At 40.6% G+C, this 27,746-nt stretch overlaps 1 protein-coding gene across 1 annotated transcript in view; it reads right to left on the reverse strand.

Moving 5' to 3' along the window:
- LOC108798513 (beta-TrCP-like) overlaps positions 1-27,746 on the reverse strand; it is a 161,865-nt gene that overhangs the window by 70,723 nt on the left and 63,396 nt on the right. The window contains exon 3 of the mRNA XM_018570274.1: positions 10,902-10,991. Within this exon, the coding sequence (XP_018425776.1) occupies positions 10,902-10,991 (90 nt within the window). The remainder of the gene's footprint in view (positions 1-10,901; positions 10,992-27,746) is intronic.

A 27,746-nucleotide genomic window follows, 5' to 3' on the forward strand; every position in this document is an offset into this window, starting at 1 on the left:
ACAGAGAGTGAGATCATAAACACAGAGAGGTGGGATCTTTGTTCCTCAAGGGACTCCAAGAAAAAGATTTTACAGGGAGTACAAAAAACTGAGGAACACAGGAAGTCTTTAACCTTCAGGATGTCTAAAAGCAGTACAACTGAGAGATGGACAAGACAGCAAACAACCTTTAACTAGACCACAGTAACAGAAAACTGAGGACTGCCTACAGGTCAAAAAGCCATGAAAAGGACCTTACCACCAAAACTGGAATCAGATGAGGCAGAAATGTGGTTGAACTTCGAGAACAAAGGGATGGAAGAACAATGTCCTGGTTAAGGTGAAAGAAAAAGACTACCTTAGGCAAGTAGGAGGTTTTGGGCCATAGTACTACCTTGTCCTTATGCAAGACCAAAAAGGGTTATTTACATGACATGGTTACCAGTTCAGAAACTTGCCTCCCAGAGGTGACACCAACAAAGGAAAGCCACCTTGTGGGTGGCAGTAGAGAGCAGAATGTCTCTAATGGGTTCCAAAGGTGCCTTCTGAAGCACAGAGAGAACCAGATTCAGACCCTGCAAATGGGGGATTCACATGGGAGACCACCTGCACTAAGCTCCGCACACTGCATCAAACTATTCTGTGACATTCTGACATTTGACAACCAACTGACAGTGAACAACACTTAGCAAAGAAAAAAGCAAGGGCTTCATGTTAATTTTGTCAGAAGTTGAGGTCTCATATACATCCTGTGCTGCAAATGGGTGCCACAAAGAATAGTTTGAAAATAAACAAAGGATTCACTTTAATGGCAGTTTAGTGGTTAGCTTCATCGGTTGAGAATGTATATACCAAATATGAATTATCGTACAAAGCACTGAAGTTGCTAGCATAGCATGACTGTCACCCAATGTATGTGGCCACCTAACATTGCAGACAACAGTGGTTAAAAATGGCCGCAGGGAACAGGGTTGCACGTAGAAAGTAAAACTAAAATAAATAGAAGAAAGGGCCACCGTAAAAAGACTTTACTAAATCTGTAGCACTTTTTCCAACGTTCTGACTGAAGCAACCTTTTTAATAAGCCAATTTTTATTCATCTATTAAAATGCTAATGCACTAAAACACTCTGCCAGCATTTTTGAAGTGCAGGGAGCATTTTTGCACAAAAGGCGACCAGCTGGGGGAAAGCTGTTTATTTAGGAGAAACCTTTCCTAATTTGATCATTTGTTTTATTAATACTGGGAGAGAAAAAAAATATATATATATATATATAGTCATGGCTATATAAATATCTCAGGGATGAAGATATCACGGAGTGATGGGTGGAAGGAAGCTGGCTCATTAGCATGAACAATGCTGCGATATTCCATCGACATATGTAGCGTTTACTAAATCAGAAACAGATTTAGGCTGTGCTACTAGACAAAGCATGTCATTTCAAACCAATGGATTTTCCTCTCCCCTCTTCCTGCTGAAAAAACATGAATGACAGTCGGCAGCTGTGGGTTGAGATTATTCCCTCCATCTCCTGTCTTGCTAATTAAAAGGTTGATCACAGAACAATACTGCCATCATTAATTTCAGCCTTCTGATTGGACAGGATCCTGCTGCCCCGCCTGATCCTTTCACACTGCTGAAGTTAATGTGACAGGAGTCACAAGATGGATTGCCTGTTGCCATATTGCTCCACATCTCCAATCAAGAGCTATCTGTGTAAACTGATTGTTCTAATTTGCTCTCATTATTATTACAATATCAGGAGAAAATAATGCACACAGCTCACTGTCAAAACGGAGAGAAACAGCCATTAGTTACAAGAACACAAAGGCTGCTTTTAATAGGGGCACGACCGCTTACTAATGTGTTCGTGGTAAACTGCAGAAATATTTTCTCTTCCTTACGCGTGCGCGCGCCGTGTGTGTATATAGTAAAAAGGAATTTATTACAATTCTAATGATAGTGACAGCAGGAGAGCTCAGTAACAGTATTTAACTTAAAAGAAATATATGGTAACACAAAAGAAGGAGGAGACGGACGCAGATGCAACACGCGGGGTCTAGAAAAGATTGCACAGCCTTTGTATAAGCATACATGTGTGTGCTTATGCATACACGTTTTAGTACATACACTGCCAGTAATATGAAATAAACTGCCATTACAAGGCTTCAGCTGACATGAATTGCACGCATTAAACACGCTCCATTTCACTTATAACCTAACAACCTAGAAAAAAACACTAGCCCATGAACAATTAACAAAGTTTGCCAGAGGCGAAGTTGGCTGAGTGCGGTCCAACGCGAGATACTTTTTGAAGCCTATTTAAAAATGAAAAAAATGTTTTACAAAAGTACTTGCCTTGTGGCTCTGGAAGGGTTAAACACTCGTTCCATCTTAAAGCAACTAGACTTGGCTCATTCCTCCTTCCTACCACATATGGCGCTCTTCTCCTCTCTTCGCGTTGTGGGCGGGCCCTCTGTGTCCTCACTTACAATGCAGGTCTGCTGGCCCTGCATGGTACATGAGAACGTCAGAATGGCAGCGACCAAAAGATCAGTGAAGAGAAGAGGGTTGGGGGACCAGACATGCAGTTAGGAGGAAGCCAGTGTGTGCGAGGAATAAGCTAAGCATAGTTGCTTTTTCTGTTCACCTGAGACAAAAATGAGCATTTAACCCGTGCAGTGCAGGGGGAGTCTCACTGCAAGGAATGACTGTGTTTTTTCCAAAAAGTTCAGCTTTAAACTAAATGGAATGTGTAAGTGTATGCAGTAACTCAAACCAACCAATCAAAATATACCTACGACTTCTTACTAGTTGCTATGAGTAACCAGGCTTTGTTCTTTACCTTCTTAAAGATGCAAAAAACAAATGTATTTATTTATAAAATAACCCTGTGATCTGTGACACGGCAGTCCACTCCACTCCAGGCGGAGAAATGGTTTGGGGTACACTTTGACAGACACTTTAAAATCCCTGCACTAAAAGACTGCACTACGCTGCACTACAAAATGTGCTGATGATGCCAATTACAAGCCCCCAGCCGAATCCTCCAGCCCCCACCATTCGGGCAGATTTATGTGGGCTCTTGCCGACGTTATTACAAGTCAGAGTTTATTGGGAAATTGTTACATTATGCGGAGTGTCTAACAAATTGCTTATGCTGCTATAATTGGATTACAACAGCCGCTTGCTCCCACCGGTAAGATTAGGCAAGTAGGGCTCCTGCCGATCTCTGAGCGTTAGCAGTAATTTTATTTGCCTTGCCTCTCTCTTTCCTAACAACATGCCTCTCTCCCTGCCAGCTGTCTGCTGAAAAGGCAAAGGCTTGTTCCTTGGCCTTAACAATGCAATTACAGCCCCGCAGATCGCACTGTTTGTGCATTAAGTACAGTGCCAAAACGAGGCAAATTGATCGTTTGACTTTTGAAGAAGCCATGTGATCCTCCGTGCGGGTGATCGGACATGCATCAGTGCGTACCCCTGCCGTTCATTCTGCTTGGAGGACTCTGCTCCTGGTAATTTTTCTAATGAACACACAGGGCGAAAAATACAATAAAATAAAGTTGGAGAAGGAAAAAACAAAAACACATATACCTATATTTGAACCCTACTCATAAATAGCACCTCACTACCAGCTCACTGAGAATCCCCCCGCCCCCCCAAAAAAAAAATTAGAGTTCACACTGGATCTTCTTGCAGAATTATTTTCAGAGAGTAAGACAAATATAAGATCTTATGTGCCAAAACGTGGAAAATGTACTTGTTACTTTTTGGTTTTCATATTTTTTTATAGACTGCGCATGCAAAATTACGTCTAAGAAAAAAACAAACCTAAAGTTTATATTAAAAAGAAAGATATTGGAAGGGTTCAAACTCTTTGACAGATAATATAATGAAATATAATTACATTTTGGTACTAATTGGATGTGTTTTGCAGGTCAAGTGTCTAAACTCAAGTATATAGCCCCATTGCCGTTTATGGAATTCTGTACTAAAAGAAATCATCACTGGTCTATCCTCCTAAAAATACTAAGTGCACTGCTTTCAAACTAATCCTCTAGTTTCAAAACCAAGTCACAGTCCCGGTTCACACCTAGGCACTTTGCAGCCCAAAGCTTGCAGAGAGAAAAGGCTTAACACAAGGAATCCTATTGTTTCCTATGGCTCCTGTTCACACCTGACCGTTATGCTGCTTGTAGCAAACCACCCGTTGCTGTAAAAAGTACACAAGTTACCTGTGTTTTTGGCTCCACAGACTTCAATGGAAATGGCTGGAAACAGGCGACACAAGTGGTTTCACACCTTTTTGCGCATTTGTTGCACAAGAGTCAGCCTTCCTCTGCAAAAAAGTCACTGAGGAATAAAAGTGAGGACAGAACAAGCTAAAAAATAGGTGACAAAACGCTTAAAAAAAGCTGGACAAACGCATGTCAATGGGCATAAAAATGCTTTAAAAAAAAGGCTTACAAAAAACACCTGAAACACTGATACTTAGGTGTTAACAGAGCCTAAGGCAAGTACACAGATCGGAAGTTTGAATTTACTGGCTGCAACATGTTCCCAAGGTGAGTGATTCAGAAAGCACTGAAGTCAAAGGATCAGCATTACAGTTAGCTGCCATTTTCAGCAATGGCATAGTATATATTTAGGCATAGGTCTCCTTTAAATTTTGCCAATATACATGTAACTCAAACATGATCTAAATAATGCTGACAATTTTTTGACAATCTGTATGGAGAGAAAACAATGAAATCGTCTTTCAGCTAAGTTACAGTGTTGGAAAGAGAGTGGAAGAGCTAAAAAAACTTAGAATTATCTAACCATGCAGATATAAGTGGATGTCACATGAAAATACAATGCCCCCACTATTTACAAGACTTCCCCCACCACTATAGCTAAAATGCTAAATTACACCTAAAAGAAACCCCCCAAAAACCTTAGACCCAAGTTTCTACCCGCTTTGCCTAAGCCCGGTCACTTGACCTCACTGAGGCCTCCGGGGAAAGAATGAGAACATCTAGTGGCAGAACTTACAATCGAATTACTGTGGGGTTGGCACTAGAGAGGAGGTGAATATTGCAGTCTAAGGGGCATCACCAAAAAAAATAAATTAGCTCAGAGATAATATACCGGGGTGTGGCCAATTTGTGTAGGTTGATGACACAAGTAAAAAATAGAATGTACAGTCTTGACTATCGTGTTTCCCCGAAAGTAAGACCTACCCGAAAGTAAGACCTAGCGCTATCTTCAGGGATTTCTGTAATATAAGACCTACCCCGAAAATAAGACCTAGTTCGGGGTAGGTCTTATATTACAGAAATCCCTGAAGATCTTACTTCCAGGGTAGCTGCACATGTAATTGATTTTTACATGTTAAGAGCGGCCGCAGCTCCCTCCCTCCCCGCCGCCCCGACTGCACACACAACACGCCCGCACACATGCGACCCCCCGCACACCTGTTTGCATCGGAGCGGAGAGCTCGACAGCTGCAGCCAGGTAAGACATCCCCCGAAAAAAAAAGACCTAGTGTCTTTATTCATGAAAAATAAAAAAATAAAACAGTGTCTTATTTAGGGGAAACACTGTATTTTATTTATAGCTGTAAAAAGCCTAATGTACTGTATATATGATAAATGTGTGTTAAAGAGGAACATTACCCATATCTTCAAAATAACAAGAAACACACCTTTAGAAATGTTTAGTAAGGACAATCTACAAACACATACTTCTAGATAATTGCAGGATTTGTATTCGTTGCATACCTTATTGTTCTTTTTTTCTCATTCTTCTCACAGTGCTAATTTTTACTAAGGGCAGATTAGTCCATCTGCCTTTACTTTCTGGAACTCTGGCACATGTGACTAGGACATGTGACCATGCACATTATCTCAGGGGAGGAAAATGCATTTCCCTGAGATCTCATTAGATTACAGATACATTTCCCAGCAATGATCTGCTGATGTAACCTTCAAGGATGCAACGCTTGGGCACATTACCTCATTTGTGCTAAAGAGAACCAGGAAGTGGAAAAAAAGAAATTGTAAGCAAAATAAAAATATGTTTATCTAATGAATGTAAGAGGATTTCATATCAGCATGCAGAGCTGTATGCTGATGTGATTTTTTGTCAAAGGGGGTAAAGGTCCACTTTAAAGCTGAACCCCAGGCAGATATACACAAATTGTTGAAATAATGAAGGTGTTATTTAAATGAAAGCAGCACAAGTACAGTAAATTCTCTGTTATTGGGTATTCAGCTAACCGGAACTCCCATCTAACTGGCACAAAAAAAAAATCTCCTATGTACTCACTGTTCTGCTGATCTGCCACCTTCTAGGAGAGGGAGAGCTAGCTCTGGTGCATCGACAGGCATAGGAATGGCCGAAAAGTGCTGGATTATCCTGGGAATGAGTGTCTGAACAATCCTGGAAATGGGTGCCTGATCGATCGTTCGTGAAAGTGCTGTGTTATCCTGTGAACAAGCACCACCTAGTGATCACTCCCAGTACTGCAATGTATTGCCAATGGTTTTAACGTACAATATACCATTATGGTATAGTATGTGCATTAGTTAAACCCATAGTAACTCTCAAGCAACCAGAAATGGACATTATTTTGGAGGTAAAACAAATTCCATATATGTATATGATCATACAGCTGTTTGCTGGTAGATCAGCATTAAAGTAAATATAAAGCCAAAACTCATGATCTATTTCAAACTGCATGCGATGTTGTTAATATACAGGATTTACACTCACTGGCCTCTTTATTAGGTACACCTGTTTGATTGCTCATTAACACAAATATCTAATGAGCCAATCACATGGCAGCAACCTAATGCATTTAGACATGTAGACATGGTCAAGACAATGTGCTGAAGTTCAAACAAAGCCTTCAGAATAGGGAAGAACGGTGATTTAAGGGACTTTGAACAAGGCATGGTTGTTGGTGCCGAAGGGGCTGGTCTGAGTATTTCAGAAACTGCTGATCTACTGGGATTTTCACACATCTCTCAGGTTTACAGAGAATGGTCTGAAAATGAGAAAATATCCAGAGAGCTGCAGTTCTCCAGGTGAAAATGCCTTGTTGAGGCCAAAGGTCAGAGGAGAATGGCCAGACTGGTTCAAACTCATGGAGAGAAAACAGTAACCGAAATAACCACACGTTATAACTGAGGTCTGGAGAAGAGCATCTCTAAACTCAAAAACATGTTCAACCTTGAAGTAGAACCTTGAAGCAGCAGAAGACAACACTGGGTGCCACTCCCGTCACCAAGAACAGGCAACTGAGGCTACAATTCACTAGGGCTCACCAAAATAAGACAATAGAAGACTGTGAAAATGTTGCCTGGTCTGATGAGTCTCGATTTCTGCTGCGACATTCGGATGGTTGGGTCAGAATTTGGTGTAGAGAACATGAAATCATGGATCGATCCTGCCTTGTATTAACAGTTCAAGCTGGTGGTGGTGTAATAGTGTGGGGGATATTTTCTTGTCACGCTTTGGACCCCAAAGTACCAATTGAGCATCATTTAAATGCCACATCCTACCAGAGTATTGTTGCTGACGTGTCCATTCATCCCTTTATGACCACAATGTACCCCATCTTCTGATGGCTACCTCTAGCAGGATAACGCACCATGTCACAATGCTAAAATCATCTCAAACTGGTATCTTGAACATGATAATGAGTTCACTGAACTCAAATGGCCTTCACAGTCACCAGATCTCAATCCGATAGAGCACCTCTGGGATGTGGTGGAATGGGAGATTCGCAGCATGGATGTGCAGCCGACAAATCTGCAGCAACTGCGTGATACTATCATGTCAATGTGAACCAAACTCTAAAACAGCACCTTGTTGAATCTATGCCTTGAAGAATTAGGGCAGTTCTGGAGAAAAAAGGGGTCCAACTAGCAAGGTTTACCTAAAAAAGTGGCCATGAGTGTATATATGGCCAACAGTTTGCGCAGCGCTTTACAATATAAGGAAGACATTGCAGTTACAATACAGATCAAGACAAGATGGTAAGGAGGGCCCCGCCAATGTGAGCTTACAATATATGATTACATGCAGACTGCCGCTTACAGATGCAGCCGCTGTCACCCCATCATTAACTTGAACGGATATAGCAGCCGCATCCAAGCGGGAGATCTGGGATTCCTGCTGCAGAAAATCCCTAGGTTCCTGCTGCTGGTATTCCAAATCGCCCATTGTAAATGAGGCTGAAGTACTGTGCCAAGATCTATTAAAGGAGAATTATGGGGTTAGGGTTTTTCCCCATAGTTCTCCTTAGGGTAACGGGAGGACACAAACTAGTGTCCTCTCGTGACCCTAAGCTCAGTATACCGAGACACCGCAGTATACCGCGAGCTACAGCTCGAGGTATACTGAGACGCCGCAGCTGAAGCGGATCCCGACAATTATGTCTGGATCCGCCCAGCTGCGTGAGTGACCGCTGGCTCTGCCTATCTAGAGGATATAGCAGGCTTATTCCCAGGCTTCCCAGGCTTTGTATTCTTTGCATACCTTATTTCTCTTTTCTTTCCCAGTCTTCTAACAGTGGCTATGTATACTAAGGGCAGATCACTAGCTCTCCATTTACTTCCTGGATTTCTAGGACATGTGACCATGCACATCATCTCAGGGGAAAATGCCTTTCCCTGAGATCTCATGAGATTACAGATGAGATTGTCCAGCAATGCTCTGCTGATGACAAGGCAATCCCAGTGTGCATTGCTTTGGCAAACTGAAGTAATTTGCCTTTTCAAAGCAGGAAGTGAATGCTCTGCAAGTGTAAGTATACCAAAATCACAGCACTTTACACCTTACATGTCTATGTTATTATTAATCATCATACATAGAGGGATGCATTGGCAGAATTTGATTTTTGAGTGTAAAGATCCACTTTAAACAGCATGTGCTCCTCGTTCCATAACCAGAGGTCCTGCATAACCTCAACTAAAATATGTTCTGTTTGGTAGTTATAAATCTCAAATATAAAACAATTGCACTATTAAAATTCACTAAATAAAAAGTGGAATTCAGAACAAATTGTATTTTAGTTTATTTATATATAGCAGGTTGCTATACCTTCCACACAAAAAAGGATAGTAAATAAAATACATCATATTAAATAGTAGCGAATTAAAATTAGAAGGACATCAGTAACTGTGAGCTCGTCAATCACACAAGCAACACAGGTCTATATTCTGTCTGACTTTTCTTTCAAAGGCTTCACAAGCGGCGGGTGACATAATTTTGGCTTGAGGAATAAACTATCTCCTGACACAATGATGTCACCAGATTCCTGGGGAAATGACGGACTGAATACCAGTTTAACATGGCATTACACTAAAAAAAATGAAATTTTTAATAGTCCTGATCCACTATAAATAAGCAAAACTGCAATAAATCTTACCTTTCTTAAAGAAGTCAGGATGCAGCAATATCCCCAGGTGCAAGTCATGTGACCAGTGCCATGGAATGAGTCCTGTGACCTCAACTGAAGGCAACTGACCTTTAGTTAGAGCTACCCAGTAAGTGGCTCTAGGTCACTAAGAAGTTTGGACTCCCGTAACAAGGAATGAAACTGCTCAAACATTATTTATGCAGACACTGTCCTTCCTCCTGGAGGGTGGCTACTTTTGTTCCCCATTGTCCCTATGTGTGTTGTAAAGTAGTCACTGCTCCAAGCTCACTCCCATGATGGACTACAATCTTAATACAAATTCGTAAACTAATTTGATGATTGCAGTCCATCACAGGAGTGAGCTTGGAGCGGTGGCTATTTTACAACACACACAGAGACCATGGCGAACAAAAGTAGCCACCCTCCAGAAGGGTGTCAGAGTCAGCATGAATTTAGAGATGCTTTTAGGATCTATAGCCGAGTGATACACAAATAGGATACATTTTTGTTAATAGTTAAGGTACTTAAATGCGTTTCTAAGGTTTAACTCCTGAGTTCATTGTCACTTTAACCATAAACTTTTATGTAACTGCCAGGGAAGGAGCTAAGGGGAATACTAGAGTGATGGCTCTGAGTCTGCTGGTAGTGCTGACATCAAACACAAGATGGCAGGACCCAGCCGCAGTCTCAGGGCTTTTCAATACCTACCCAAGGGAGGCTTTTACAGGTAAATAACAATCCCATAACACATCCAATGCACATATAATCTCATGTGAATATGGGAAATGAATGATCTGGCAACAGGGCTCTATAGAAGTTCTAAAGTCATTTCAAAAGCATTCCGCACATTGCCAGAAGTGAAATAGCAGCACGAAAGGCGTTCAGTGTTGCTCTGGGGTAGCTGACATCACACTCAAGATGGCAGCAACCATCAGCAGTCTCAGAGCTTTTTGATATCGACATAAGGGGGGTTTTTACAGGTAAATAACATTTCTATAATACACATGTAATATCATTGGAATATAGGAAACTAATGGTCGGTGAACAGGGGCTCTTTAAAGCAGGTCTAAAGTAATTTCATAAGCATTCTGCACATCTCCCAAAGTAGAATAACAGCATTAAAGGTGTTCAGTGCTGCTTTGGGTCTGCTGATATCACATTCAAGACGACGGCACCCAGCAGCAGCCTCAGGGCTTTTGGATGTCTACAGAAGGGAAGCTTTTACAGGTAAATCACATGCATGAAATATGTTAGATGCACATATAATCTAATAGGAAGATTGTTGTGGAAATTAATGATCTGATGAAATGGGAATTTTAAAGTGGATCTAAAAGGAACATGAAGCAGGGTCCCCTTTCAAATAAAAAAAGAAAAGATTGCCTTAAACATGATCTGATTTGAGTACACAGCATCTACAGGGGATTGAACATTGAAATTCTGCAACTGTGCACAGAGCTTGCACGGCCTCTAAACAACACTACTCAACACATATATGATTAAGGTCTCACTTACTTTAACCACACAACTTTCCGTCTTCATTGCAGAACCGGATAAGCACAAGTTTTCGTGGTTCAAGCATAATCTGGCACAGCTGTTGTATGTCTGAAAGGAGAACATATGGTGTTATCAACCATGTATTGAAATTTTAGGTTGTGTGTTGCACATTGAACCTGTTACATGAAAATTACAGCACTGTAAAGGTAAAGTGTATTTCCGATTTGCAGCCAAATTGGAACAACATCTACTCTATATTTGTAATATTTTACCATTATCACTGCAGAAGTGCTGCTTACATTTTAATGTACTTTTCACTTGTTTTAAGATCCTTCCTAGCTTCTCCTATATAATGTTATGTTAACCCTGTCTGTAGTGTGCTGGCAGATCTCATTACATGTTGTTAACTAGATTTGAACACTATCCTAACAAAGGGTTAAATACATAGAAGCATTGTATGTGAATAAAAGGAAGCTCAGTCTGTCCCTCTACTTTCAGTTTCAAACTGCTGAGAGTAGACTGGAATCTGCAGAAAGGTCTTCATTAAAGAAACTTTAAGATTTTGTCCACAGCAACCAATCAAATTGAAAATAACAAAATGTTCAGGAGATGCTCTAGATGGGATTTGTATTCTCATCGGTGTTGCCTTAGGCAAGGTACTTGGTGATGTTCACTGGATAAAATCAGGAAAGACACACAACAGGCCTACACTTATTTTTTTGCTTTGGAAAACCTGATGTGATTTTTACATACATGTCCACTTTTTCTTAACTCATTCACAATGTATTGAATTGTTTCAATAATAATGTGGAAGGAGGGGGCCACTGAAAAAGGGTACATTTTTCAGGGTACTGTTCCAGCAACCTAACTTTTCTATATGTTTCCTGTAAGATAGCAAATTGTAATTTTTGGATTTGTGGACCACTTCAAACCATAACCTACTTTTGATTTTGGATAGAGCAAGTTAGGGTTAGAACCTCTGTTAGATTTCTATTGCTGTCCGTGTTCTTGCTCGGGTGAGTCATTCTCTTTTTGTCATAGTGACCACAGTTACCAGGAGAGAAAGAACTGGTGAATTGATAACTTTACAGCTGTCACCGGAAGAGTAGAGGGGAAAGCTTCCAACGGGTACACCTATACACGTCAAAACGCTCTAAGTGGGTATTTTTCCCTCAGACGTATGCAGATGTCCGATCACTTCCTGTTGTGTTTAGGCTTTAGATACATTTTAAAGTGTGTGCTCACTGAAACACACTATAGTCATACTTTCGTGCATTATGTGTAGCTGACCTGGAACAAGTAATCGGTCATTGAAGCTAGAACGCCTAATTTGCATAGGTCAGTGAATCAGAATGCAGAGAAAGCATAGGATCAGCAGCCAATCAAAGAAATAGCATTGTGAGAAGAAGGCCAAAAACCATTAATTTATTTTTCTAATGACAGGCATTCTTTAACATACAGCAAAGCAGTACGAAAAACGTTGGCTTCTATTGATGCAGTTGCTTTTGGAACAGGTCAACAGGCAATCCCAAAAAAATGGAGTCATAGATGACTGTGGTATCTCTATGGTAATTAAACTATTCCAATGGGTGTCTGAAAGAATTAGAGGGACAATTCTTATAACTGTCACATAATAGCACCAGTAAATATTAGGCATCATGCTGTAAAGGAGTAGGGTAAGGGCAGTAGACATTTCACACTTTGAAACTCCATACTGCTTATCTGTTACAATGGCAATGCTACCAGACTAGCCATTGCATGAATTAGGCATGACAAGAGGTGGCAATTACATAGACAGCCTTACCTACATACCATGAAAAGTAGAGTTTTAAAGTGACACTAAACTTCGGAGTTAAATCTTATAAAATGCATTCAAGTGCCTTAATTAACAACAATACCTTATTTGTGCATCACTCGGCTGTAGATCCTCAAATCATCTCTGCATTAGTGCTGACACTGTCTTTCCTTCTGGAGGGTGGCTACTCTTGTTCTCCATGATCCCTGTGTGTATTGTAAAGTAGCCACCGCTCCAAGCTTGCTCCTGTGATAGACTATAATCTCATGTTTAGTTTAAGAATTTGCATTAAGTTTGTAGTCAATTACAGGAGCGAGTTTGAAGCGGTGGCTACTCTACAACACACACAGGGACCACGGGAATAAAAGTAGCCACCCTCTAGAAGGAAGGACAGTGTCAGCACCAATTTGGAGAGGATTTGAGGATCTACAGCCGAGTGATACAGAATTAAGCTACACCATTGTTAATAGTTAAAAGGTACTGAAATGCATTTTTAGGATTTAACTACCGAATTTAGTGTCACTTTAAAGAGGAGAAATTTAGAGGTTGCCATTTCTGACCTCATTTTGAAAGTGCTAGGTGCTTGTCTGCCTCTGGCCTGAATGATTTCTAAGTCACTCATCTGGAACAAGAAAGCAACAGGTAGATTCATAGGAGAGTAAAAACTCCTGATCTGCTTACTGGTTTCAGGTCAGTGAAACCTTTGGATAAGAATAGCCAGCAATGTAGCATTTTCAAGAGTTGAGCAATGACCTCCTACTTATTTTCTGACTACAGGTTTTCTTTAAAGTGAACTTGACCTAGCCTTAAACGTTTCTAAGGTAACAGTGGTGCTGACATAGAGACACCTTAGAGACAGACTGGTGAAAGCACATTCCTGTGTTAGTCTTTAAACCAATTCTTGTGCCCCTATGGAAGACCTCAAACTATATCCTTTGGCTCCACATGGAACCTCAATTTTTCCCCAAATGAAAATTTAAGAGACCATCTCAACAACAACAAAAATTGAAAGGGAAAAAAACAAGTATTTGTCTATGGAAAAGGAAAGAAGCTTCAGGTAAACATTTAAATTTTGTATTCACTTGTGTTGTGCCTCTTACTGAAGAAGGAAGATTTTTGCTAGCACGTTCAGAGTCAATTCGCTAGTACCGTGTTTCCCCGAAAATAAGACACTGTCTTATATTTTTTTCAGCTCAAAAAAACACACTAGGTCTTATTTTCGGGGTAGGTCTTATTTTTTTTCAATGTACAACAATCCAAAGTTAATGCAAATCCAAATTAAATAATCAAAAATGGCAAAGTTAAGAATAGGGTAATCAGGGCAATCAGGGGTGCCGTACCTGGGGAGGGGAGACAGGGGAGACGGCGCTATAGAGGAAGCATCGGCTTATGCGGCTCTGCTCCCTCCGCTGCCGCCTCGCTTCCTCTAGCGCTGGCTTTGTTTGCACTGCTGATTCTCTTCAAGTTCCCCCTTATGACACAACTAGGTCTTATTTTTGGGGTAGGTGCTATATTTTAGCAATTCCCAAAAAAAGTACTAGGTCTTATTATCGGGGTAGGTCCTATTTTCGGGGAAACAGGGTACAATCCCCTTCCACACCATTGCTCTTGACTTATCTGGGATTTTTGGATTACTGTCTGTGTTGGCCTTGCTCCTTCACCGCTCACCTCCCTTAACTACAGCCTTTTTTGAAGCAAATGGGAATACTAAACAGTGTCACTAGAGTGACATCTGGGCCTGCTGACATCACATCCAAAATAGCACCACCCAGCAGCAGTCTCAGGGCTTTTGGATGTCTGCACAATGGAGGCTTTCACAGGTACTAATAAGAAGCGTAAAATATGTTACATGCACATATCTTATGGAACGATTTTTGTTGAAATTAATGTTCTGGTGACAGGGTCTCTCTAAGTCCCTTCCCTTACCCAAGCCATAGCTTTTACACTGTTGAATGCCAGAGCCTATACTGGCCAATGGAATTCTTCTATTTAGCAAGATAAATGACAATGGTAGGGCATTTTTTCAACTCGGGCAGTAGTTGTGGTTCTATGTACAGCCTGGGAATTGGATTCCAGAAGCTCCAAAGGAACATAGGGATCAATCTGAAGACAAACCAAAACACCTGAAGGCAAAAGGAGTTCTTTTGTTGTCTTAGAATAATTTTAATTCTAAAACTTTCATAATAAAAAAGGCAAACTAAGCTCTAGACTGACCATTTTCTGACTACAATGCTTAAATATGTATTTAAATATTGAATAAAGAATAATATCATCTGTTCGACTTTCCTGTGATTAATTAGGCTACTGCAACATTTTGTACTACTATTTGGACCATGCACAATATCATTGTATTAAGTCTGGGTTTACAATAATACAATTTTGCTTTTAACCTACTGCAATAAATACATTTTATAATATACAAAGTTCATTGTGAGAGCAATATTGTTTCTTAAAAGCCCCCCCATTCCCAGGTTTTGCATACCTGATAATGGTTTAATGATCATATGATCTTGGTTACTATTTTACTGGGGTGTGAAACCTTGCTCTCTCTTTATCTAATGTCCGCCCATAATTGTTAAAATTAAATATGTCAGTTTGCTTGCCAACAGCATGTATGAGTGCAACACAACCGTAAGTTATTTTTAGCATTGAGGTAGTATGTTGTGGAATGCTGGCCTGTGTCCCATGAGCATTTGACTCCTGACTGCCACAATGAAAATCCCTGTTATAATTATACAGAGCATAGTCAGGGCATCAGGGGTCTGATATATAGCTTTAGCCCTGAAAGTAAAAGCAAAGTCACATATTACGTAAAACTACCGTGAGTTGCTATTTGGTTACTACTGAAGGTTAAATTCTTCTCATCAAAGGCCTGCTCTGGAAGTGTCAAAGACTTGCATGAATATTTGTCCAGGGAAGTAAGTCACATGGGGCCAAGTTTCTTTAACTTAGGGGCCTTACTGCTTTTACACAGCCAAGATTCCTTGGATATTTTATAACCTATCCACAGACAACTGGCAGATGAACGATGCCTTTCCCATTCGATGAGTAAATTAGTGGATATAAATGTTATTCATTTAGATGGCACCAACAATCTCTGTACATAAATTACTCACATTAGTTCTTGACTTTGAAGACACTCACTAACCTACTCGTACTGGCCCAAATGCTCCGATACTTATCCCTGATACGAGCCGGCCAAACAGCATTGAGCCAGCTTCTCACCCAATAAGGAAGCCTGGCAGCGGGTAATGACCTGGCCCCTGGCTTCCTGATTGGCCGGGAAACAGACTACATGCTGACTGGCTGGGAAGCTGGTTTCCTGGCCAATCAGCATCGAGCCAGCCAAACAGCATGAAGCCGGCTTCTCCCCAATCAGTAATGGCCCGCGTCCCAGCTTCCTGGATGGCCAGAAAGCCACCTCCAAGCTGACTGGCTAGAAAACCGGTTTCACGGCCAATCAGCATCATTGAGCGGGCTTTCTGGACAATCAAGTTGGCTTCCTGATTGCCCAGGAAGCTGGCTCCATTCCAGCAGAAGTACCAATATCGGTACTTAGTATCGGCGAGTACCGAAGGATAAATAATGGTACTCGAATTCTATACTGAAAAACCGGTATCGGTGCATTCCTAGGTTTATTCATTTTCATAATCTAAATGAGCAAAAGTGCAGATTTAGCACTTAAAAAAGTAAGTAAACTCCTTTATTTACCTCCATTTTAAATCCACAAAACTAGATTCAGGTGTTCCAGATCAGGTGGCAATGATTAGAACATCCTCACAGAGTATTCAGGTGGATGCTGTCTTATTAAACTTCAAATATCGTATCACATACCCATTAACCTCATTGATCATATAATATGATCTGATATTTCCTTTGCAGTTGACGTGTGTGGTGTCATCATGCCAAGATCAAAAGAGCTCTTTAAAACAGTCAGAAAGAAGACGGTAGATGCCTAAGAGTCTGGCAATCATTTTAAATCTCTTCCCAAATTATTTGAATTCAATCATTCAACTGCAAGGTAAATAATCTAAGTAGCTTAGCTTTCTAACATCTGCTAATTTGTCCAGGACTGGTGGACCCAGCAAATTTAGCCCAATAGATGATAGTCTAAAACAAGTCTCAAAAAACATTTCATCGCAGGATCTGCGAACTCTTGCAACAGTTGGTGGCAAGATGTTGGCATCTACAATTAGAAGAAATCTGCTCCAATTTAACCTGCATTGAGGGTGTGGCAGGAAAAAGCATTTGCTGTCAAAAAAAGAACACTACAAGACTACAGTTTGCCATTGAGCATATAGACAAAGACCAAGTCTTCTGGAACAATGAGCTGCAGACTGATGCATCAAAGATAAGGGTTGTGTGTCCACAGTAACAGAAGACAAGTTTGGCACAAGTCGAATACAGCATTTTAGGAGAAGACCCTTATACTAGCTGTGAAGTATTGAAATATACATGGTGGAAATGTTTTAGTTTGGATGGCTTTGCTGCTTTAGGTTCTGGGCAGCTTGCAGTCATTGAGTTAACTAGGAATTCTGCATCATATCAAAGTATGCTTGATGAAAAGTTGAGCCCATATGTTTGAAAGGTGAACCCAAAATGAACACAATAATGATCCAAAGCATACTAGCTAATCTGCCAAGAATTATCTCAAAAAGGAAAAAAAAAAAAAAGGAGTATGGACTGGCTTGGTCAAAGCCCTCATTTAACACCCATTGATATGCTGTGGGAAGATTTGAAATGAGCCACAAACATTTTGCAACTGTAGGAATTTTGCATAGAGGCATGATCAAAAATGTTACAAAGTGTCGGTGCAGCAAAACACGTACAAGAAGTAATTTCTGCTAAAAAGGCATTCCACGCTTCTGAGGTCAAGGGTGTACTTTTTTTTCCCATTACACCTCTTGGTATTTTTGTGAAGTTTTTGAAATACATATTTTTATTGTTTATTGAAGTACATCTCCTTTATCAGTAGGCACTGTTTGAACGAACACCTAATGTATGCCTATCTAATTTGTGTTAAAAAACACATTTCCCATGACTGTACCTGTTAATCTTGCCAGACATTTGTGAGCTAAAACTTCCTGTGCTCACTGCCTGTTGTCAATTACATTGTTCTCAGCTGTCGCTGAAGACCACAGAATCCTGTCCCTTTATGTTATGGAGAATAGGAGTTGGGTTTTATAGAACTATCTTTTTCTATTGTCCTGATACAGAAAGGTGAGGAAGAGTTGTCATTCTAGGACAGGAAGTAAGTTACTGGCAGAATCATCAGGTGAAAATAAAGGAAAAAAATTCTGAAAAAAAAGAAGAAAAAAAACAATGCAGTAACACAAGGACTAGTAAGCTCCAGTATGAATATAATTCTGGTCAACAACATGAATATGCATGTGCACTAAAGAAACTACCAGAATCAGCTTCATCTCACGAGAACAGTGGATTACTGGCAAGTAAACATTTTGGTGCTGACAGAGCTCCATCAGGAGTGCCTGCTGGGGGTAATAAATACACACTTTAACATTTACACAATTCTGTAGAGAAATGGCACTTATGAAGCATAAGGAGCCTCATTTGCAGACACTGACATCAACAAAGGGCCGCACCTAATGTTCAGAGAAAGTAATTTTAGAGAGGACTGTCAAAGACTGCATATACACTATAGAAAATGGTAAAGACTGTAGACATACTAAAGGTTTGGCAGGAAATTAGACATGCTGCAGGAATCTCTATAGCTTCATGTAACACGTCTCCAGTTTGCCACTATTACCCTACTACCACTACAGGCTGCTAGGATCCAAGCAGGCTGTACAAGTACCAAAAGCCTGCATGTGGACCCAGGCTCCAGGCTGAGCATCAGGGCTGTAGAAGGATTGCACCATCTTCTAGTATGGGTATTTAGACCGCAGGTTTTTCACACTTATGCACTTGTGTGATAAATATAATCCATTAGGACATGTGTTATTTAGGTTTGAAATACCCTGCCACGTTCAGTGTTTCCTCCGATTGTAATGTATCTGTACTTGAAAACTTTAATTAAAAAAAGTTATTCAATCAGAGATCACTGTAAGGACTCCAAATTCTTAAGACAATTGGCTGCAATTCAATGTCTTAATGCATTGAGAACAACTAAAGTGTTAATAGTAGAATTCTTCATAGAAATACAGAAACTCATTACGGTTACAGCAACCTGTCAGCCATCACTTGGCAAAAGATGGCTTCTGTCTGCCGTGTTTCAGAAGACCAGGTATGCTAACAAACACAAATACCGATTTCTTGTAATGACTCGGGCCAAGCTGCCTATAATTCTGACTGCGTTCTCAATTTTCGCAGTGCTGCTGGGGTAAAAACATTGCTACCTTTTATTTTATTTTTCTTCTTTTACAATATGTTCAATGACACAAGATTATCTAACACGGTAATGGCTAATCAATAGAGGGTTTAGTTGTCAAGAGAAACATATAACACACTAAAAGCAATTGATCACTTATGTTCAAATCATTTATTAGTGGGAAGACTAGTAGATAAACACGCTGCCCTGGCCAAAGCACAGAACAATGTTGCACAGACGTACTATTGTGACAATTACTGTATAACCAGTAAAAGTACAAATATAATGACATGACTACAAGAATAATGTCCCCAATAAAAGGGAAAATATAGTAGTTTTATTATTTGCAATATACATATGAAAAAGTTGTCTTACGGTAATCTTATCTAAACTTTTCTTAATGCAAACCTACCAAAGTGCAACTTTTTAAAACATTCTTTGGGCAGTCCATTATGATGTGAGACACACACAATGCTACTGATAGCAATGTGATCTTGGCCTAGACTTTAGGATGAATGAAAGAATTTAGGAACAGTGCTTCCTTAACGTGTATCTAAAGCCATTTAAAAAAAAAAATTTGAATACATTAGAGAAGGGTAAAAACCTCTGTCAGGTTCTTATTGCTAAGCTTATTGTTCTGCCACTGATACGATCGAACACAAACTCATCCCCTACCATAAATACACATTCCCAGGAACCTTCGTTCTGAGTCCAATAGACATTTGATACAGTGTTCAAGCCCTGATAAAAAGGAGGTTTTTGATTTTGACCCCCCAAAACCCATTGGCTGCCTTTTGCTTTGCTGTTGTCACTTGTGGAAATTATAGAAGACTTTGCACTATCGAAATGTTGGTTTGACACTCTTCAACTAGTCAAACAACTACACACGGTTTTCTATTGCTGTCTGTGTCAGGGCCAGCTGACTTTGGGACTGAAAAGGAGAGGAAATCCATCATTTGATTAGCCTCATTAACGGGAAAGGAGGGAAACTCTGCCAATGAGGACACTGTTCCAATGACAACAGTCTAACAGGATTTCCATTCTTTTAGAGACAGCAACACTCACCACCTGTTCTGTCTTGAGACTGGAAATTTAAGGACGATCTTCCCAAATGGACCACAAAAATAAATAAATAAAACTTTCGCACTTTCCTGGATATGCAATTGTTTTCATTCATACTCAGATTGTCACAAGATTGTGTGAGAAATATTTGCATCATGTTTGATACAGTATGTAGATAAGATTTACAGAATCATTACAGAGAACAAAATACATTGAACTATCACTGCTATCCAGGAAAGTTTGCTCAGTGTACATCATCTCAGACTTCTGTAATCCCCTGCAGCTTTACGTACTTAAACCAAGAAAAGGTGCTTTGGGTTTTCTTGCACACAGTATAGTGGTGGATATGGATCCAGATGGATATGGATGTTAGGAAAAAGCGGTATTTTTGAAACACTTGTCTGTAGGTGATCATTATTAAATAACATTGATGCTGGCTTAATGGTTTTCCTCCCGACACCTTCATTGTGACCATGGCTGTCTGATCACAGCAAGCATCACTTGTTATATGTACATTTTGGGCCATGTCCCCATGAACAAGCCTAATCACTTTCATCTACCCAAAAAGTGAAGATCTATACAGGACAGAACCGCCAATTAGGGCACAAATCCATACACTATGATCCTTAAAGGAAACATGTCATGGGTGACTTGGAGTTTCTGTTGTTGGCCTCCTTCTGAAATGCTTCTAAAATAGCAGGAAATGTTTGATTGCGTCGTTAGTGAGGTCTGCCAACCCCAGTGGAGACAAAATGGGTGAGTAATAGTGAACACTGCACCACCCTCGTTTGCCCCAGAATTCACAAGTCAGTAATGAAAATGGTCAGATATAAATCTCAAATCTGTGCTTGGCCTTTATGAACGATGACACATTTAACAAACAATAGTCCTGTAAGTTATTAGAAAGAATGCAGGGCATCAAAAACCTCTATTAGCAGGGTCTGCAAAAGACTTCTGATGCGCCCATTTGTCAATGTCTCTAATGTAAATAGTAGTCTGGTATGCAACTCAATAGTAAACATGTGCAAGCATGGGGGTTTTGACCTAAAACTGAACTTTTATAAATGTAAAACTCCCAACTCAACTGATTAATATGCCATACCTCCTACTGTAATGGAGTTACCTTCATAAAAAGTATTTACACTAATCTATAAGTTACCACCAATCCATTAAACACCAAACACGTCTATATTACTAGGTCCAGAAAGCTAGTAAGACACATTGGACCCCCCTAAGAAAAACATACACCAGATCTATCTTTGTTTTTTAACAAATCATAATTCCTTCTGCTAAATAATAGGCTGGTTTACAGATTATGAAACCTTGTCATTTGGAAATATAGGGGGTTATTCACAAAAGGGTGAAGAGTTTGGAGAATGCAGGAGAAGTGAACAATCTATGACAACATAGCCAATTTGAGTAATTCTCCAATTCAGCTCACTTTCCAGTTCATCTATGTTGTCCTAGATTGTTCACTTTTCCTGCTTTCTCCAAAACTCTTCACCCTTTTGTGAATAAACCTGATAGATGTATCCAGGATAGTTGGCATTAAGGCAAGGGTGTTTGTATTGAACACAATAAAATACTCCAGCACACCTTCAGCACACCCCTCGGACCTTTTGATTAAGTGGAAGTTAGCTCTTTGACACCCTCACAAGGGTCCTGCAGCATTAGCAGCTCTATGCTCTTGTTTGAGATTGGATCTACAAAAGAATACTGAAAGTCACGGTTCTGAGGTCCAGCGACTCCACCAGATCAGCCTGTACTTAACTCTGCAAGTGACCTAAACTCTGCACTGAACAAAAGACCAAGCAGACTTCACTTTTAAAACCTTTTTAACTTACTGTTGCTAAAAGTCTGTTTTGGAATATCTTTTCTGTAAGGATTTCCTGCACAGTTTTTCTTTTTATTAAAATGATATCTGAAAATGTTCAAGCTGAATCTCTGAATGAACTAGATATAAAAGAACTTTGCCTCTCTAAAGAAGCTTTCAAAGTGTACACTCGCCTGTCTGGGTGTGGCAGCAAATGAGACATTTTTCAAAGGTCAGAATTGCAACCGCAGATGCGGTGTATGCACATGGTGATGGCTACTGTCTTTGTGCGTGTAAAGAGTTACCTGGTCCGTTAACCTGCCCCAGAGACAATCACTCTATGTTTGCTGATGCCTGCATATTTGTCCTGCAGCTGGAAAATCTCTGGACAGGGTGATTTGTAAAGCGCTGCGCAAACTGTTGGTGCGCTATAAATCCTGTATATTAGTAATAGTATTTTCTTCAGTTGTGAATATTAGTAGATGTTTTATATTATGTAACACGTCTGCAGGGGCGTCCCGGGCCGGGTGTCACCTGGTCTCTAGGTCGGGTGACACCCCGCCGTGTCGTCAGTGCGCGATTACATCATGCGCAAGCGCGGCCATCTGATTGACGCCTGCCGACGGCCACCTTGGTAATGGACGCCGGCAGAGAGAGGAGGGGACGTTCAACCGGCGGGATAAGGCATGCCGCTGGGTCCCCTCCTTTCTCCTGACACTGTCGGGCTATCGGGTCGATGACCGAGTGCACGACTTTTTAGAGGGGGTGACACCAAAATGACTGTCAGTCATTTTGGTGTCACCTGGGTGCGGGCCGCACCCCCTTTGTGACGCCAGTGCCCGTCTGCAACTGTTTTAATGTTTCTTCAAAAGAGCCAAACAGATTTTCATGATACATGTTTTCTTTCCAGGAGACTAGTCAAAGACCAAAGATTAGTCTCTCTGTTTGCGCAGACTAATCTTTTTGCTGCCCTTCCAAGAAGATTCTCCTGTAGGCCACCAGGGCTGTGATCTGATACTGCTGACTGGAATGACCCAAAGGCTGCTGGTGGCACATATTTGACAGATTAGCGAGTTAGATTATTAACAGGTAAACTTGGTGCTGTAAAATAATTTCGCTTATAAAGGAGGATTTTGGTCTGCTTTAAAAATCTGCAATAGTGATCTATTTTAAATGCAAATTAACATTTGTCTTAAAGTGATACTAAACCCAGGAATTAAATCTTAAAAAATGAATTCAAGTACCTTAACGATTAAGAAAAATGTATCGCATCTCTGTATTACTCAGCTGTAGATCCTCAAATCATCTCTGAATTGGTGCTGACACTGTCCTTCCTTCTGGAGTGTGGCTACTTTTGTTCCCCATGGTCCCTTGTGTGTGTTGTAAAGTGGCCACCGCTCCAAGCTCACTCCCATGATAGACTACAATCTCATGTTTAGTTTACTAATTTGTATTGCGTTTGTAGTCCATCGTGGGAGTAAGTTTGGAGTGTTGGCTACTTTACAACACATACATATCAAGAAGTCACCTGCACTCCATACAGCATATAGACCTTCACGGAAGATTGGTGCTTGAAGTAACCGATTGGTCGCTATGTCGCCCAGAAGAAGGGACCCTGAGTGGTCCCGAAATGTTGGCTTTATGACGCCTGTGACAATTCAATAAAAAGTGCTTATACTTCTTGCACATATCGGGTGCTGGTGACTTCTATTATCTACTTTACAACACACACACACAAGGACAAAGGGGAACAAAAGTAGCCACTCTCCAGAAGGAAGTACAGTGTCAGCACCAATTCAGAGATGATTTGAGGATCTACAGCTGAGCGATACACAAATAAGATACATTTTGTTAATAGTTAGGATTCATTCACACGAGAAAAAGCCGGCATGTACAGCTCCGTGCTGCGTGCATGACCGTATCGGGCAGCTCCCATCAGGCAGTGTGATTAGTAGGCAGCTTGTCCTTCTCTATGGGAGTATGCGGCCGTACGCAGCCGAACGCTCACCCCAAGTGCACGTCCGTACGGGTGCGGGTGTCCCGGCTCGGACGCAGACAGGAACCATCCTGTCAGCGTACGAGTACCTACACCCGCACCGACGTGCAGGGCGGGTGAGTGTAGGGCGGCGTACAGCCGCGTACTCCTATAGAGAAGGACAGGAGCTGTACATGCCGTCTTTTTCTCGTGTGAATGAAGCCTGAGGGGACTTCAATTAATTTTTAAGATTGTACTCTTAAAAATTAATTGAAGTTAATTGTACTGAGTTTAGTGTCACTCTAAGCGCAACTATTTATACCATATTCAACAGCTGCACTAAACCGGTGTTGTTAATACTGCAGATGGCCACTAGAGGGAGTGCCATCAACACAATACACTTGCCAGTAAACAGATGTATTGACAATGCCATTTCCAATGATAAGACTGAAGCTCCAAAAACATAATTAGACAGCCTAATAAAAATAAGGGAGAATAAATTACCTAAATCCTGCATGATAAGTTTTAAGTATAAATATGTAATTAAATAAAAGAAGAAAGATCTGAGAATAATGAGATGGCGTTCCTGTCTATACTACGAAAGCAAGGACCTTCAGTGAGTTTTACATAATGCAAAATGCTTTGAATAGGGGGCAACACACGCAGCTTTAGTGCCAAAGTCAAAAGGTCAGCAGTAAAAGATACTAAGGAAGACCATCTACAAAGTAATTCTCTATTTAATAATCCATGACATTACTCCAGCCGTTCACAAGGTGGTGAAAACGTGGCAGCTGCTAGCGCTTGCACAAAAAAACGGCTTTTTTGCCTTGTCTGACAGTTTAACCCAACAATGCTCCAGCACCCTTTAAATTAACTGCAAAGTATCAATGAAGACTTGAATTACAGCTTTTAAAACACAAACCAAAGTGCTATCACTGCAGGTGAACAGAACTACAATAGAGGAGCAAGGCAATACAATATGGCTGTCCCAAACCAGATGGTTTTCATTAGGTTTCTGTGAATAAAAGCAAAAGCCAACAAGGGGAAAGTGACTTTGTTACGTTTTTGGCCTCTCTCATGCCTTCACATGCCACCCCAGGGTTCCAGCCAAGCAGCAATGATAACTAAAGAATCTTAACTACTTGAAGAAATATATGTCGGGGGTTGTGGGGCCAAGCCGCTTTCACCGTCTACTCAAAGCTTTTATTGTACCAAGCCACATTGTTAGGATGGTAAGTGGACACACAAACTGCCAAGTGCACAGAAAGGTTGCCATTTATACGGTTACAAATGAGGCCCATCTAAAAAGCTGACAGAGCCTATTAGCAAAGAGCAGAGGGGGGGAAAAAAAAAAAGCAAAAAACACAATCTTCTTCAAGAAATATAAACACGTTGTTTAAGGTCATGGAACGCAATCTTGCCTCTCTTGAATTGTGTTTACCTTTTATTAATTACTTTGCTTAGAATGAGCACTGGCTCGGTATTGGAAGGTCACTTGTTAAAAAGAGCTGTTTAATGCTTGCTTAATGCCAAATCCCAAGCAGATATGGAAACAATAAAGTTATTTATAAGTTAAAAAAAAAACTGCACAAAAAAATCTGGGTCAATGATCATGACATGGCACCAACGAATATGGAGTCATTCAGCTGAGTACAACCTTTGAAACCTGGTGGCTAGTGGCATTTGGCAGGTAAGTGCCCTCTTGTGAGGTCCATCTGAAAAGGAAGACCTTTTCTCAAGATAGCCATCTATCTATAGCAAATCCCTGCACAAGTCTTTTACTTGGTGATTTGTAGATTGTGAGCTCCTCTGATGGAGAGGAACTATTGAACATGGTTCACTGTAACATGTAAAGTAATATGATGGCGCTATATGATTATAGGAAATTAATCTTTCCTTCAAGTGTCACATCTATTGGGGGACATTAGCTTGTATCTACAGCCAGCACGAATGTTCATGGTAAACACTGACTGTAAAGCACAAAGTTTGCAGGTCTGCAGGCAGCACATGAATGGCAAAAATCTGCACAGACTTGCTTCCTTGAGGCTGATCAGATGGTGGTCCACTGGACCAGGTTCTTTATACGTTTTCATCCAGAGTTTATTATACAGACAAATCCAGAAGACAGACAAATACAAACTCGCATCTCCCTGCAGAAAGTGGTACAATGCATAGGTACCGTTTAATCTCTTGTCCATGCGCTGGTAGTCATACCGCGGGGTGAGAAAATGGCCAAATATCATCAGAAATTGCCTATGGACAATTGTTATGTCTGTAACAATGGCTCCTTCTACACAGTAACAAATCAAATGGGCGCAATTCCACACTTATGGGTGATCATCATGTGTATTGGTTACTGTGTAACAGCTCTAATAAGAAAAAGGCAACAATTAATCACAGTCGATTATGACAGATTTCTGATCATTTGGTAGCAAGATTGTACCCCACCTTTTTTTAGCCATGTTTTTGCTATAGACTGTGTATATCAACATTTTCTAACACATACAAGATGTTAATGATTTCCCATATCCCTATTGTCCCATTACGCCTTCTAAATGTCTCCTTTAACAGTCAAACATTGTAGCGTACAGCCGAGTCTGGCAAGAATTAAACAAGACCCTCCAGTCTAATTTCAGATGATTATCCTGCCCCCCTTAACATTCCCATACACCTGGTGATTATAGTTCGATTTCCAAACAAAGTCTATTTTTCGTACGATAATCGGCCAGTTGATGGGAAGTAAACGATCACAATTACTGTACAACTGGCCAAATTTAATCTATCGGGCACGCTAGAAAACTTTTTTCGAATTGTTTGAAAATTGATGGATTAGTGGCGTTTTCGTATGAGAAAAAAAAAATCGCAACATGAACACTGCACATGCGCAAACAAAAATCTGTTCTGTCGATCGATTAAATTTGGCCACTTAGTATTGCTGACAAACGATTATCGAAATCTACATTGGTCTGTGCATGATGGGGTATTTGAGCTTTAATTGAATGAGGGTGTGATGATGGGACAAAGAAAATTGAACGATAATTGTATACACAAAGATTTCTCTCAAAATCATTTGATTCCCCCGTCCACGCTAAAGAGCATGGCTGGACGAATCTCCTCTGCCAGCTTTTGTATTTTGACAGCCAGCGCCCACAACTGATTGGCTGCAGTTCCTGTTCAGTTGACTTTTTTCCACCCGGGTCCTTTGGTTTTCAATCAAGGTGTGTTGAGTTTGGTGGTGTCGGCAGGGCCACCCATGGTTTAAATTTCGGCTGATTCCTGTGAGCCGTGTATATCCAGCTTTAGAAGTTTACTGTAAAAAGTTGTAAATCACCAGTAATAACATATAATCCACACTTCCAGAATGTCGCTCTTTTATATTTTGCTTTCTTTCTTTGTGCTTATGTTTGTAGTCTTTATTTCGTGTTTATATTCACCAAGAACAATAGATGATGAACAAACAAACACAGAGAGTTAAAGTAGCACAAAACACCTAATGAACTGCACAGCCCATAAAAGAAAGTAAAAGCTGTGACTGCACTTGCACTAAAGGGAAGAGCAGCAGCAAATGGGACTTCATTATTCTTCCTCAATAGTAGCAGGGGGTGTTTAAACATCCTACTCTGCCACTGCCTTTTCTTAAATCATTAGGGTAATCATGAGGGGGCAACATGAACAGCCGCCCTCTGACCTGCTCATAATGGCCAATGGTATTCAGTGTTTCCACAAAGATAGGAGAAGGTCAGACACTGGGGGAGTGACCACCACAAAGGCTTTACAAAAGCCTCTGATAAGTCCTATTAGAAGGCAGGGAAAACAGATGGCACAGCAATAAATTTACAGACCTGCATTCATGGCTTTCCTAAACATTTACCACTTAAAGGCCCAGGGAC

This window comes from Nanorana parkeri, unplaced genomic scaffold (genome assembly GCF_000935625.1).
Source record: "Nanorana parkeri isolate BGI_ZX_2015 unplaced genomic scaffold, ASM93562v1 scaffold1493, whole genome shotgun sequence".
NCBI lineage: Eukaryota > Metazoa > Chordata > Amphibia > Anura > Dicroglossidae > Nanorana > Nanorana parkeri.